Source organism: Myotis daubentonii, chromosome 1 (assembly GCF_963259705.1).
Source record: "Myotis daubentonii chromosome 1, mMyoDau2.1, whole genome shotgun sequence".
Lineage (NCBI taxonomy): Eukaryota > Metazoa > Chordata > Mammalia > Chiroptera > Vespertilionidae > Myotis > Myotis daubentonii.
This window is the reverse complement of record NC_081840.1, coordinates 76,149,098-76,160,021: the sequence shown is the minus strand read 5'-3', so window position 1 is coordinate 76,160,021 and position 10,924 is coordinate 76,149,098. Positions and strand designations below refer to the sequence as shown.

At 46.2% G+C, this 10,924-nt stretch overlaps 1 protein-coding gene across 1 annotated transcript; it reads right to left on the bottom strand.

Moving 5' to 3' along the window:
- Positions 1–1,217: 1,217 nt before the first annotated feature.
- On the bottom strand, positions 1,218–4,527 carry LOC132239802 (ribonuclease 7-like). The gene is made up of 2 exons (XM_059706677.1): positions 4,378–4,527; positions 1,218–3,908 (listed from the first exon to the last, which is right to left on the bottom strand). Exon 2 carries the CDS (start codon positions 3,867–3,869, stop codon positions 3,399–3,401), a length of 471 nt encoding a protein of 156 aa, XP_059562660.1. The 5' UTR covers positions 3,870–3,908; positions 4,378–4,527; the 3' UTR covers positions 1,218–3,398.
- Positions 4,528–10,924: the final 6,397 nt, after the last annotated feature.

Genomic DNA, 10,924 nt, shown 5'->3' with positions numbered 1-10,924 from the left:
CCTCCAGCAACAAAAATGTCTCATAACTGCCCAACGGGCATGGCTCAGTGGTTGAGCACAGATAGACCTATGAACCACGTGCCTGGGTTGTGAGCTTAATCCCCACTGGGGGGCAGGAGGCAGCTGATCAATGATTCTCCTCATTGATGTTTCTATCTTTATCTCTCTCTCCCTCTCCTTTCCTCTCTGAAATCAATAAAAATATGTTTTTAAAGAAATGTCTCATGACTGACCAGTCTCCTCTTCCTATTTTTCAGTTTTAAGGTAGTAATGCATCAGGCTCAGCCAGCCTTGGTGTTTGGCTTAAACCTGTATTTCATTTTGGACCTCAGCCTTGACCTTTGGGAGGCTGAATAGCCAAATGCCCATTTCTTTAAAAAAATTTTTTAAAAATTGATTTTTAGAGAGAGGAAGGGAGAGGGATAGAGAGATAGAAACACCAATGAGCGAGAAACATCAGTGATTGGCTGCCTCCAGCATGCCCCCTTCTAGGGATGGAGCCCACAACCCAGGCATGTGCCATGACTGGGAATTGAACCGAGATCTCTTGGTTCCTGGGTCAACGCTCAACCACTGAGCCACACCAGCCAGGCTGTATGCCTATTTCAGCATTATTCCTGGCATCCCTAAATTTGGTTGTGATCAAGATCGTGTGAAGGAATGGGTGACTGTCAAACCTAATCAGTTAAAGCATCAGAAATGAGAACAAGGCAGGTCATTTCAATTTATTATTAATATCTGAACAGTCACTTTCAAGTAGTGGTGAGCATTCTAGATGAAACTTGGAGTGAAATTTTCCTTATGAACTTTTCAAAATGTTGAAATTCTGTCACTCAGTGGAAGCATAAATATATATTATTTTAAGAAAAATGCTGTAATAAATTAATGGTTATGAAGGCTTATACACAAAACAATTATGAATTTTCACATAGTTAAAAAATTAGGAAAATTAGTTGATAATATAAATAATAGGAGGGAGTGTGTAAGGTTCTTTAGGAAGAACCTTATGTGCCTTTTGAGCCAAAAGTATTTATAACAACTTAATATGTAGTATAAGTACTATTTCATTTAGCAAATAGTATAAAGTAGAACAATAAAAATATATTATATTATAATTCTATCTATAATTTCATTATATAACCTTTGTAGACTTAATTGCTGTATTAGCATTTATCATGTTAAATAAAACAATCCATAAGCACTGTAATTTTTTGGAGGATTTTTTTTATTGAGGTATAATTTACATACAGTGAGTACACATTACGAGGACAGCTCAATGAGTTTTCACAAAGTATCCAGACCAAGGAAGAACCAAGTCCAGCTTACCTTTTACTCTTTCTCAGTCAGTACTCCCCAAGGTGATTTTTACCTCTGTCACCACAGATTACTTTTTAATTATGTTTAATTTTTAGTTATTTAATACTGTTTGGGTCAGGAGTCTTTCAAGAAAAAAGTCCTATTTGGAAATTCTCATTTGAGCCTTAAAGGCATAATTTTAACAAGTTAAAAATTTTGTGATGACGATGTCTTCAAAACCATAATATCCATATGGAAAATCATCAGTAAAGAATATATGAAGAGTTGTGAAAGAAGAAGAAAGTGAAGAGAAAATCAGCTACCCCCAAATATCTTGCACCTCAGTTGAAAATCTAGTTAAACTGATAAATGTACAGTATAGTCTCTATAGGATGTATAGATTTTACACTTAGCCATTTGACCACAATGTATATCTCATTCAACCCTCTGTGGTATATTTAGTGCATCTCTACTTTCAAGACTTAATGGCCCCACACTCAGCTTGAGTTGTTCAATTTTTTTTTTCCTCCTTTCTGTTGATCATCCCTTCCCTACCTTCTCTCCTCATGGTCTCAAACCACCCAGCCCACCTAACAGACTCATCTTCTAGCTGACTCCTGTGTCATTTTTAAATCTCACTGCAACCTATTCGGTAGGTGATATTACTCCCATTTTGCTCTGTGGGAACACAGCTGCAGAAAGGGTCGAGCTGGCTCGAGGTCTGTAGCCATGAGCGGCTGACCCCAGATTTACACCCAGTTCCATCTGGCTCCAAAGCTTCCTCTAACTCTGGTAAGAGGTAAAGGAGCACTATACTTGTTAGGAGGATTCGGTAGAGGGGAGACTCCCCAGCTGGGGAGGGAAGATCTAACACTCAGCTGGGTGCTGAAGCAGGGTGGGCAGGTAAAGGCATGGTGCCATTGGTCTGACATTGAGATAAAAGGAGAGAGAAGGGGCTGCAGGCCATGTGGGAGAGACTATCAGGACCAGGCAACATAAAGCCATAGCCTCTCCAGCTCTGCTCACCGGGAGGGAGAAATGATGTCTGCAGCCCAGGGGGAGAGGGAGGTGGCATTTCCATATCTCAACCTCAACGGCCTGGGCTGACTGCCAGAGTGGAGAGCCAGGGAAGCACCGAGGCATGAGAGATGATTATCAGGAGGAAGGAAGCTCTGGCAGCTCTCACCAGCCTGTTTGTGATAAGTAGGCTCTGGGCCACGGAAGTCCCTTGAGGTCAAGGGAAATGTGACCTAGAGCAGGGGGGTGAAGTTGGGGTACTCCCTCACTTTACACCTTCAGGAGGAGGGTGTCTAGCCAGAGACAGCCCAGGGACCAGGTGGGAAAAGCTATGGGCTGGAGAAGGGGGAGGACAATTAGAGAGGCAGAAAGAATGAATTGAGATCCTGGAGTACCTCCTAAACAGTCTCTTGGCTAGAGAGGTAATGACCTTTATTGCGGTCAACACAGAGCAATTGGCTCTCCAGAGCTCTCAGGGTACATTTCTTCATGGGTGAACTCTTACCTAGTTCTCTTGTCGCTGCCAACGTCTCCTTTTTGTGCCCAATGGTAAAGTAGAAAGTGCACTGTACGGAGAGGAGGAGGCTTAGGTTCAAGTCCAGGTGCTGCTACTAGCCAATTTCACAAGCTCTTTAATTAACCAAGCTTTCTGAAATCTCAATTTCCTCATCCCTAAAGAAAGCAAATCATCAAGCCTATGTCACAAGGGACTCTTGTGGCTGCTCCATGAAAAACATGAAATACTACGACATTTGTCTTGGGAACCAGAACAGCTCTGTCCATAAATCCCACACCCCTCTTGTCATGCTGCATGATAGACAGGGCAGAGAAATGCACAGGCACAGGCCAGGGAACCCCTCCCCTCAGCGTGCTCAGCTTCTCTCTTGGGATAAGTTTCTGGGAATACAGCAACAGAAAGATAGAAGACCGTCTCTTCTGGAGTTTAGCCCACCAAGCTGCCCCTCAGAAAAGCCTGAGCTGGGAGAGGCCCCAAGAAACAAAAGGAAGAGAAGCTTCTGGGCATAGGAGCAGCAGCACAGAGGTCTGGAGAGGAAAGGGAACCCTGAGTGAGAAAGGCTGGAAAGCTAAACGACTTTGTCCAAGTGCACAGGAACCAGGTGGACTTTTTCCGCGTCCCCTTTCTGAGGAGGGTTACAGGCTATGATGTAAGAAGCGTGCAGTGCGTTCTCTTTGTAATTGCAGTTTGGGTACTTCCCCGAGGTGAGCGCACATGTGGTCAGGGACACAGGCCCCTTGCTCTGGTGGCAGTTTTTCTGGCCGTTCTTGCAGGCTATGTCGGGGTTCTGGCAGGTGGCGGCCACACTGGAGAAGGATTCGTGCAGGAAGGTGTTGAGGCCTTTGCAGTGATTTGTGTGTTTGTTGATGTTGCTCATCGCCCCTTTGCATGCCTTTGGGCTGGGCTGCACGTGCTGAATTTCAAACCACTGAGCTGAGGTCATGTGTTTGGGCTTGGCGCTGACCGGGACCTCAGCCACCCACAGGCCCAGCAGCAGGAGCAGCACCAGGGGGCAGAATCTTGCTCTGGCTGGGGCCATGTCTCTTGGGGGGAATAGTCAGAATGGAGGGTGAGGTCCCTAGGGAGAGAGAGCAGGCAGGGTTTAGTTGAGACATGAGCCTCCTTATCCCTGCTGCTTCTAGCTAATCACTATTTTCCTTTCCTTTCTCACCCTGGTTCTCATCCCTTCCTCCCCGTCTTGTGCCACACCTACCTTGACCCCAGCCCCTAACCCTATGCCCCCATCTCTCTCACCTTGTACCCCTATCTTCCTTCATTATGCCCCTCTTGCTTCCCACTTTGTTCTATCTTCTCTCTCGTCCCGTCCTGTTTGTACCTACCCCTTTCTCTGTGCCTCAGACTCTCCATGGCCCCATCCCCATCTCCTCTATATCCTCATTTTGTGCCTCTACCCCCAGCATCACTTTTTCTTTCCCCTGTGTGTCCCCCAAACCCTCTACATTGAATCCTCCTTTGTCCATCTTATCGCTTACTCGATGTACTCTCATCTTGTCAGAGCCCATCTGTTCTCTATTCTATCTCCTCACCTCTTCAGTGGGTCCTTGCGCGGCTGCTGCTGGGCCACTCCTGCTCCGTGGACCAAGGACGCACGTCTCACGGCTGGGACTCAGCTCTCTGAGGGCCTCTGCTCAGGCCTGGCTCCTTAAAAGCGGGCCTGGGCTACATTGCGTCAGTTTGGGGGCGGGCTGGGGAGCAGTCATGTATCAGGAAATGAATCAGGTGCGCGCCTCTCCGCTTACATATCCCAAATAAGCTGATAGCTATGGAGCGAGTGTACCTGCCTAAACTTGTTGGGCAGTGAGGAATCTTGAATCTTCACACTCAAAGACTAGACTTGGCCTCTGGCCGCGTGGTTTTATTGACTCTAATAAAGCACTTGGCCCAGGTGTTAACCCAAAATGAATTTCAGGGCGAGCTGTCATTTATGTCCTCACTTATATACGCCTCTGGTTCAGGATTCTGGGAACAACCAACCACTGTGGTGATAAGAACTGCTTTTTCTCTGACCTGAGCTACAGATAGAATAGCCTAGAAAGTTGCTTTGTATGGTTTCCTGTCGTCAGGATTTGCTGCTTATTTTTCGGAGGAGATAGAGAAGACAGAGAAGTGGACAAAGGATCACAGTCACCACGGCCAGCACCATCCCAACCCAGCTATTCCACGGTGACTTAGTCCTCTGGCTCTCTCACCTCCAGGTGCTGAGCATGGCCACCTGGACCTACCTGAAGAAGGCACCCAACACCTCTTACCCTTCACTCTTCCTCTCCCTACTTTATTAAACTTTGTAAAACTTAAACATTGTCCAGATTTGAAAGTGCTGCTGGCGGTGGTGCCTTGGGCCTTCCTTTGCCGTGTGGTAGTGACATCTGTGTAGAAAACTTGTATCAGTGCCGCTCTGGGGGCTCCAGTGAGCTTGGCCTGTGGCGCTCAGAAGAACTGGGACACGGAGGCAGGGAAGCATCACTCTGTGGTTGGAAAGGCCTGGAAAACGGAGATGAGCAGTATTTTTGTTCTCAGGATTCACCTGTAAGTAGTCGGTGATCTCAGAATACTGAGTTCATGCTCATTCATGTAGTCAAGAAATTTTTATTCAGCTCTTGCTATGTGCCAAAGTGCTTGAAATATATCAGTGAACAAAAAAGAGACAAAAATCCCCATCTTTGTGGAGCTTACATTTCATTGAGGGAAAGACAGTAGAAATATATAGCCTTTGCTCAAAGTGACAGTTGCGAAGGAAAAAAGTAGAACAGGATGGAAGTTGGTAGGCAGCGATTTTTAAATAAGGTCATTGCAGTAGGTGATTCTGGGACAAAGACTTGAAGGGGAGTGAGTTTGTGCTTGCCTCGGGAAAAGGCTCCAAGTAGGGAGAACCGCACTGTAAAGGCCCCAACACAGACAGACATGCCTGGGTGCTGGAGGACAGCCAGCGTCCAGTGTGGCTGAGCAGGGACCAGAGGCCAGACCATGGCAAACCTCAGAGGACTGAGGTTCTGCTCTGTGCACACTGAGGAGCCCTGGGAGGGTTCTCAGCAGAGGAGTAAAAGGCCTATCTGTTTAAAGATCCCCTGGCTGTTGTGTGGATTGCAACCATAGAGAGGCCACGTAAACCATCTGGATCATAAGTTTTGAGTTCTGGTCCAGAAGTTAGGATTTGAGTCAGGAAGATTTGGGGGTTTGTTTTGAGGCGAGGGGAGCGTCATTTTAGTAAATAGCTCTGTTGTGGGTCCCCACGAAGGATCTTCAGAAGAAAATGTGGTGCTAGAGATGGGAACCACCACCAGATGGCAACAGAGAGCCAGGAGCAAGTTCACGCAGGCTCCGGCTCCTCTGGCTCACCTTCAGTGAGGCCTTGGCTCTGGGTAGTCACTGCTTTGTTAAGGTGCCTGAATCTCTGCCGTTTGAACTTCTGGATAAGAATTATGCCTCTGCTGCTGTAGAAATGCAAATGTGTGGAGATAATATCCATGGTTTAAAGCAGATTGTGGATAGAAAGCAGATCAGCACAGGCCAGGACAGCCCTGGGCTGGAGGCTGGAGTTACAGGAGCGGGTGGGAATCTAAGAGCTCATTGAAATTCCTAGCCCAGACTCCTTCTCACTTCGCATCATTCTAGAGTGAGATGTTTCCCAACCACGACTTGCACTGCCATCTGCGCTTGTGTTTTCCTGTCATTAGAATGATCCTAGTTTGCTCAACTCCATTATGCTGGGTTCTCCAGAAGGCTGCCTTGGTGCTATGTGAAGGTAAAATAAACATAGCCCTACTGTCTGAGGTCAAAGGGAAAAGAGCGTATAGGTTTAGGCTTGCATACAAAATCTGGGGAGTTGAACGTACCATCTGCACGATTCAAGCTAAAACCCCTTACTTTGCCTCAATTATTTGGATAAGGCAGGGGATTTTATTTATTTGCCTTAACTATCCAGCTCCCAAGAGCTGCTTCACTTTGCACTTGGTAAGATAATTTTGCCCTTTTTCCTTCACTACATGTATGGGGCAAGAGGAAAAGATGGAGGAAGGGGGAGACAAGGTTAGGGAGAACAAAAGAAGTCAGGCATCAGGCTCAAGGCTGGTCAGGGAGTCTGGCAGAAGGGAGGAGAGAAAATTTAGAGAAGGGCGAGCGGAAGACAAAATGGTGGGAGAGAAGACGGGAGGGAAGAAAGCCCCTCACACAAGCAGCCTTTATCCAGGGATATGAGGTAGCTAGTCACCCCAGCCTCCTTCTCATTTGATCACCATAATCACTGCTCTTGGCGCAAGTTCTCCAGGCTACTGGTGTGTGTGTGTGTGTGTGTGTGTGTGTGTGTGTGTGTGTTGTGTGTGTGTGTGTGTGTGTGTTTAAAGTCATTGGGGCAGGTATTGTGCAAACCCCAGCAGTGCCAGGTGGACCTCTGCCTGTCTTCCCCATAGGACAACAGCTGCTACTTCCTCTGGCCTGCGCTGAGAGGGGGTGGGGGCCTGGGAGAGGGCAGGGCTGGGCCTGGAAAGGTGCCCACCCTTCAGAGCCCAGCCTGCCTCTCTCCCGGAGTTCCACACAGCCTCTGGATACCGATGGAAAGCCCATGAGAGTTTCCCTCTAAGCAGGAGATCAGAGTTCTGTTATCCTAGTTTTGTTGCTCCTAGGGCAGTGGACGGCAAACTCATTAGTCAACAGAGCCAAATATCAACAGTACAACAATTGAAACTTCTTTTGAGAGCCAAATTTTTTAAACTTAAACTATATAGGTAGGTATATTGTTATTAATTAGGGTACTCCTAAGGCTTAGGAAGAGCCACACTCAAGGGACCAAAGAGCCACATGTGGCTCTCGAGCCGCAGTTTGCCGACCATGGTCCTAGGGTAAATAAAGGTAATGGGCTCATTTGTGTAGGCAGGGAAAGTGAAACAAACAGCAAGTTGGGGTCAGATGTGAAACTTGCTTTGGGTCTTTGAATTCTCATGACCTTTCCTGAAACAGCTGTGGGTCTAGAGGAGGCAGTACTGACAGGTTGGAATCTTTGGCTCCCAGACCGGTGTGCTTAGTCAAGCCAGGATGTAAGAGAGGGGAACCTGACCTGGGCTTGAGACCTCCCTTATGAGAGGCCATTGTCAGCTCCCCATTTACCTACAGAATAAATTATAAATTCCTTAGCCTGATAGTCAAGGTCTGCCACATTTGGCAAACCTGTCTTTCCAACTTTATCTCTGACTTTTCTTCCAGTGAGTGCCTCAACCCTCGCCAGGCTGGTTCTCTCTCTCTTTCTCTCTAACTATACTTTTCATAATTCTCTTTATCACCACTTAACTCTTTTTATTTTTTTATTTTAGTAAATCTTTATTGTTCAGATTATTACATTTGTTCCTCTTTTTTCCCCCCCATAGCTCCCCTCCACCCAGTTCCCACCCCACCCTCTGCCCTTACCCCCCCACTGTCCTCATCCCTAGGTGCACAATTTTTGTCCAGTCTCTTCCCACATCTCCCACACCCCTTTCCCCACCAAGAATAGTGAGTCCATTCCCTTTCTATGTCCCTGATTCTATTATAATCACCAGTTCATTCTGTTCATCAGATTATTTATTCAGTTGATTCTTAGATTCACTTGTTGATAGATGCATATTTGTTGTTCATAATTAGTATCTTTACCTTTTTCTTCTTCCTCTTCTTAAAGGATACCTTTCAGCATTTCATATAATCCTGGTTTGGTGGTGATGAACTCCTTTAGCTTTTCCTTATCTGTGAAGCTCTTTATCTGACCTTCAATTCTGAATGATAGCTTTGCTGGATAAAGTAATCTTGGTTGTAGGTTCTTGGCATTCATCACTTTGAATATTTCTTGCCACTCCCTTCTGGCCTGCAAAGTTTCTGTTGAGAAATCAGCTGACAGTCGTATGGGTATTCCCTTGTAGGTAACTGAGTTTCTTTCTCTTGCTGCTTTTAAGAGTCTCTCTTTGTCTTTTGCTCTTGGCATTTTAATTATGATGTGTCTTGGTGTGGTCCTCTTTGGATTCCTTTTGTTTGGGGTTCTCTGCGCTTCCTGGACCTGTAAGTCTATTTCTTTCACCAGGTAGGGGAAGTTTTCTGGCATTATTTCTTCAAATAGGTTTTCAATATCTTGCTCTCTCTCATCTTCTGGCACCCCTATAATTCTGATGTTGGTACGCCTGAAGCTGTCCCAGAGGCTCCTTACACTATCTTCGTATTTTTGGATTCTTTTTTCATTTTGCTTTTCCGGTTGGGTGTTTTTTGCTTCTTCGCATTTCAAATTTTTGCCTTGATTCTTGCGCTCCTCTGGTCTGCTGTTGGGAGTCTGTATAATATTCGTTATTTCAGTCCGTGTATGCTTAATTTCTAGTTGGTTCTTTATCCTAACATCGAGGGTCTCATTAGATTTCTTGAGGATCTCAGTAACTTTATCGGCGGCTTCTAGACAGTTCTTTTATTTTTTATTATTATTATTATTTTTTTATTGCTTAAAGTATTACAAAGGGTATTACATATGTATCCATTTTATCCCCCCGCCCTAGACAGTCCCCTAGCCTCCCCTATCACCCAGTGTCTTATGTCCATTGGTTATGCTTATATGCATGCATACAAGTCCTTTAGTTGATCTCTTACCCCCCTACCTCCTGCCCCCCAACCCTCCCCGGCCTTCCCGCTGCAGTTTGACAATCTGTTTGAGGCAGCTCTGCCTCTGTATCTATTATTGTTCAAAAGTTTATAATGGTCTCTATTGTCCATGAATGAGTGAGATCATGTGGTATTTTTCCTTTATTGACTGGCTTATTTCACTTAGCATAATGCTCTCCAGTTCCATCCATGACGTTGCAAATGGTAAGAGTTCCTTCCTTTTTACAGCAGCATAGTATTCCATCGTGTAGATGTACCACAGTTTTCTAATCCATTCATCTACTGATGGGCACTTAGGCTGTTTCCAGATCTTAGCTATGGTGAATTGTGCTGCTATGAACATAGGGGTGCATATATCCTTTCTGATTGGTGTTTCTGGTTTCTTGGGATATATTCCTAGAAGTGGGATCACAGGGTCAAATGGGAGTTCCATTTTCAGTTTTTTAAGGAAACTCCATACTGTCTTCCATAGTGGCTGCACCAGTCTGCATTCCCACCAGCAGTGCACAAGTGTTCCTTTTTCTCCACATCCTCTCCAGCACTTGTTCTAGACAGTTCTTGAGAGACCTTAAAAGGGTGGTTCTGAACTCAATATCCTCCATTGACAGTTTTGTCCTGTTTCTTTGTCTCCGCATTTTTTATGCTTTCTTGGTGCACCCCCTAGTGGTCTTTGTGCACAGTCTTGTTGTAGTTAAGCCTTGATTGTTGTAGTTAATACTAGGGGTATTTGACCTCCAGGCCAACTGGTTGTGAGAATCAGCTGTGTCTGCAGTGGGAAAACTTTTGTCCTCTAGGGAGGTGCTAATCTAGCCCTTGCCTGAGGCTATCTGGCAAATGGCTCTGTGCAGGGCTTGGGCGGGGCGGGTCGCAGGGGATCAACAGAGCGGGCGGAGGGAGCAGTTATGGCTGCTCTCAGTCCCGTCCCCAGAGGCTCTGCCTCTCAGAGTCCCAGCAACCGCTGCAAACCTCGGAGAGAAAGCTGCCCTCGCATTCTGACTGATGCTAGACAGCCCCGCTTCTCCCGTTTGAGTCTGGGTCCCTAGAGACTCGCCCAGAACTGGAGCTCAGAATCTGAGACTCCCTCCCGATTGAAACGGACAACTGCGCCCTCAGCTATCAGCCCGCTCAGCGCATACCTCCGCACCTTTGTATTTTCCGCACTGTGCCTCCTCTGAGTCTCGTATGCTGTTCTCTTTCCTTCTAGTTGAAGAATTTCCCCTCAGCCAGCTTTCCCGTAGTTCTGGGTGATGTCCGTTCCGTCTTTTACTTGTATTTGTGAAGTGGTTGTTCGAGGCAGCTAACTCCGGTGTTTACCTATGCCGCCATCTTGGTTTTCTCCTCCACTTAACTCTTAACAGTTCCTTGAGACCTATCCCAAGGTTTCAGGATGACCCTTACTGCCCAAAATTGCTCCCAATTCTCCCAATTTAGAGGGATCTTTCTCACCTCTAAATTCTTGCCCTAGCTGGT

Coding starts and splice junctions, on each gene's coding strand:
- LOC132239802 (XM_059706677.1), bottom strand. CDS start 3,869: ATGGCCCCAGCCAGAGCAAGATTCTGCCCCCTGGTGCTGCTCCTGCTG.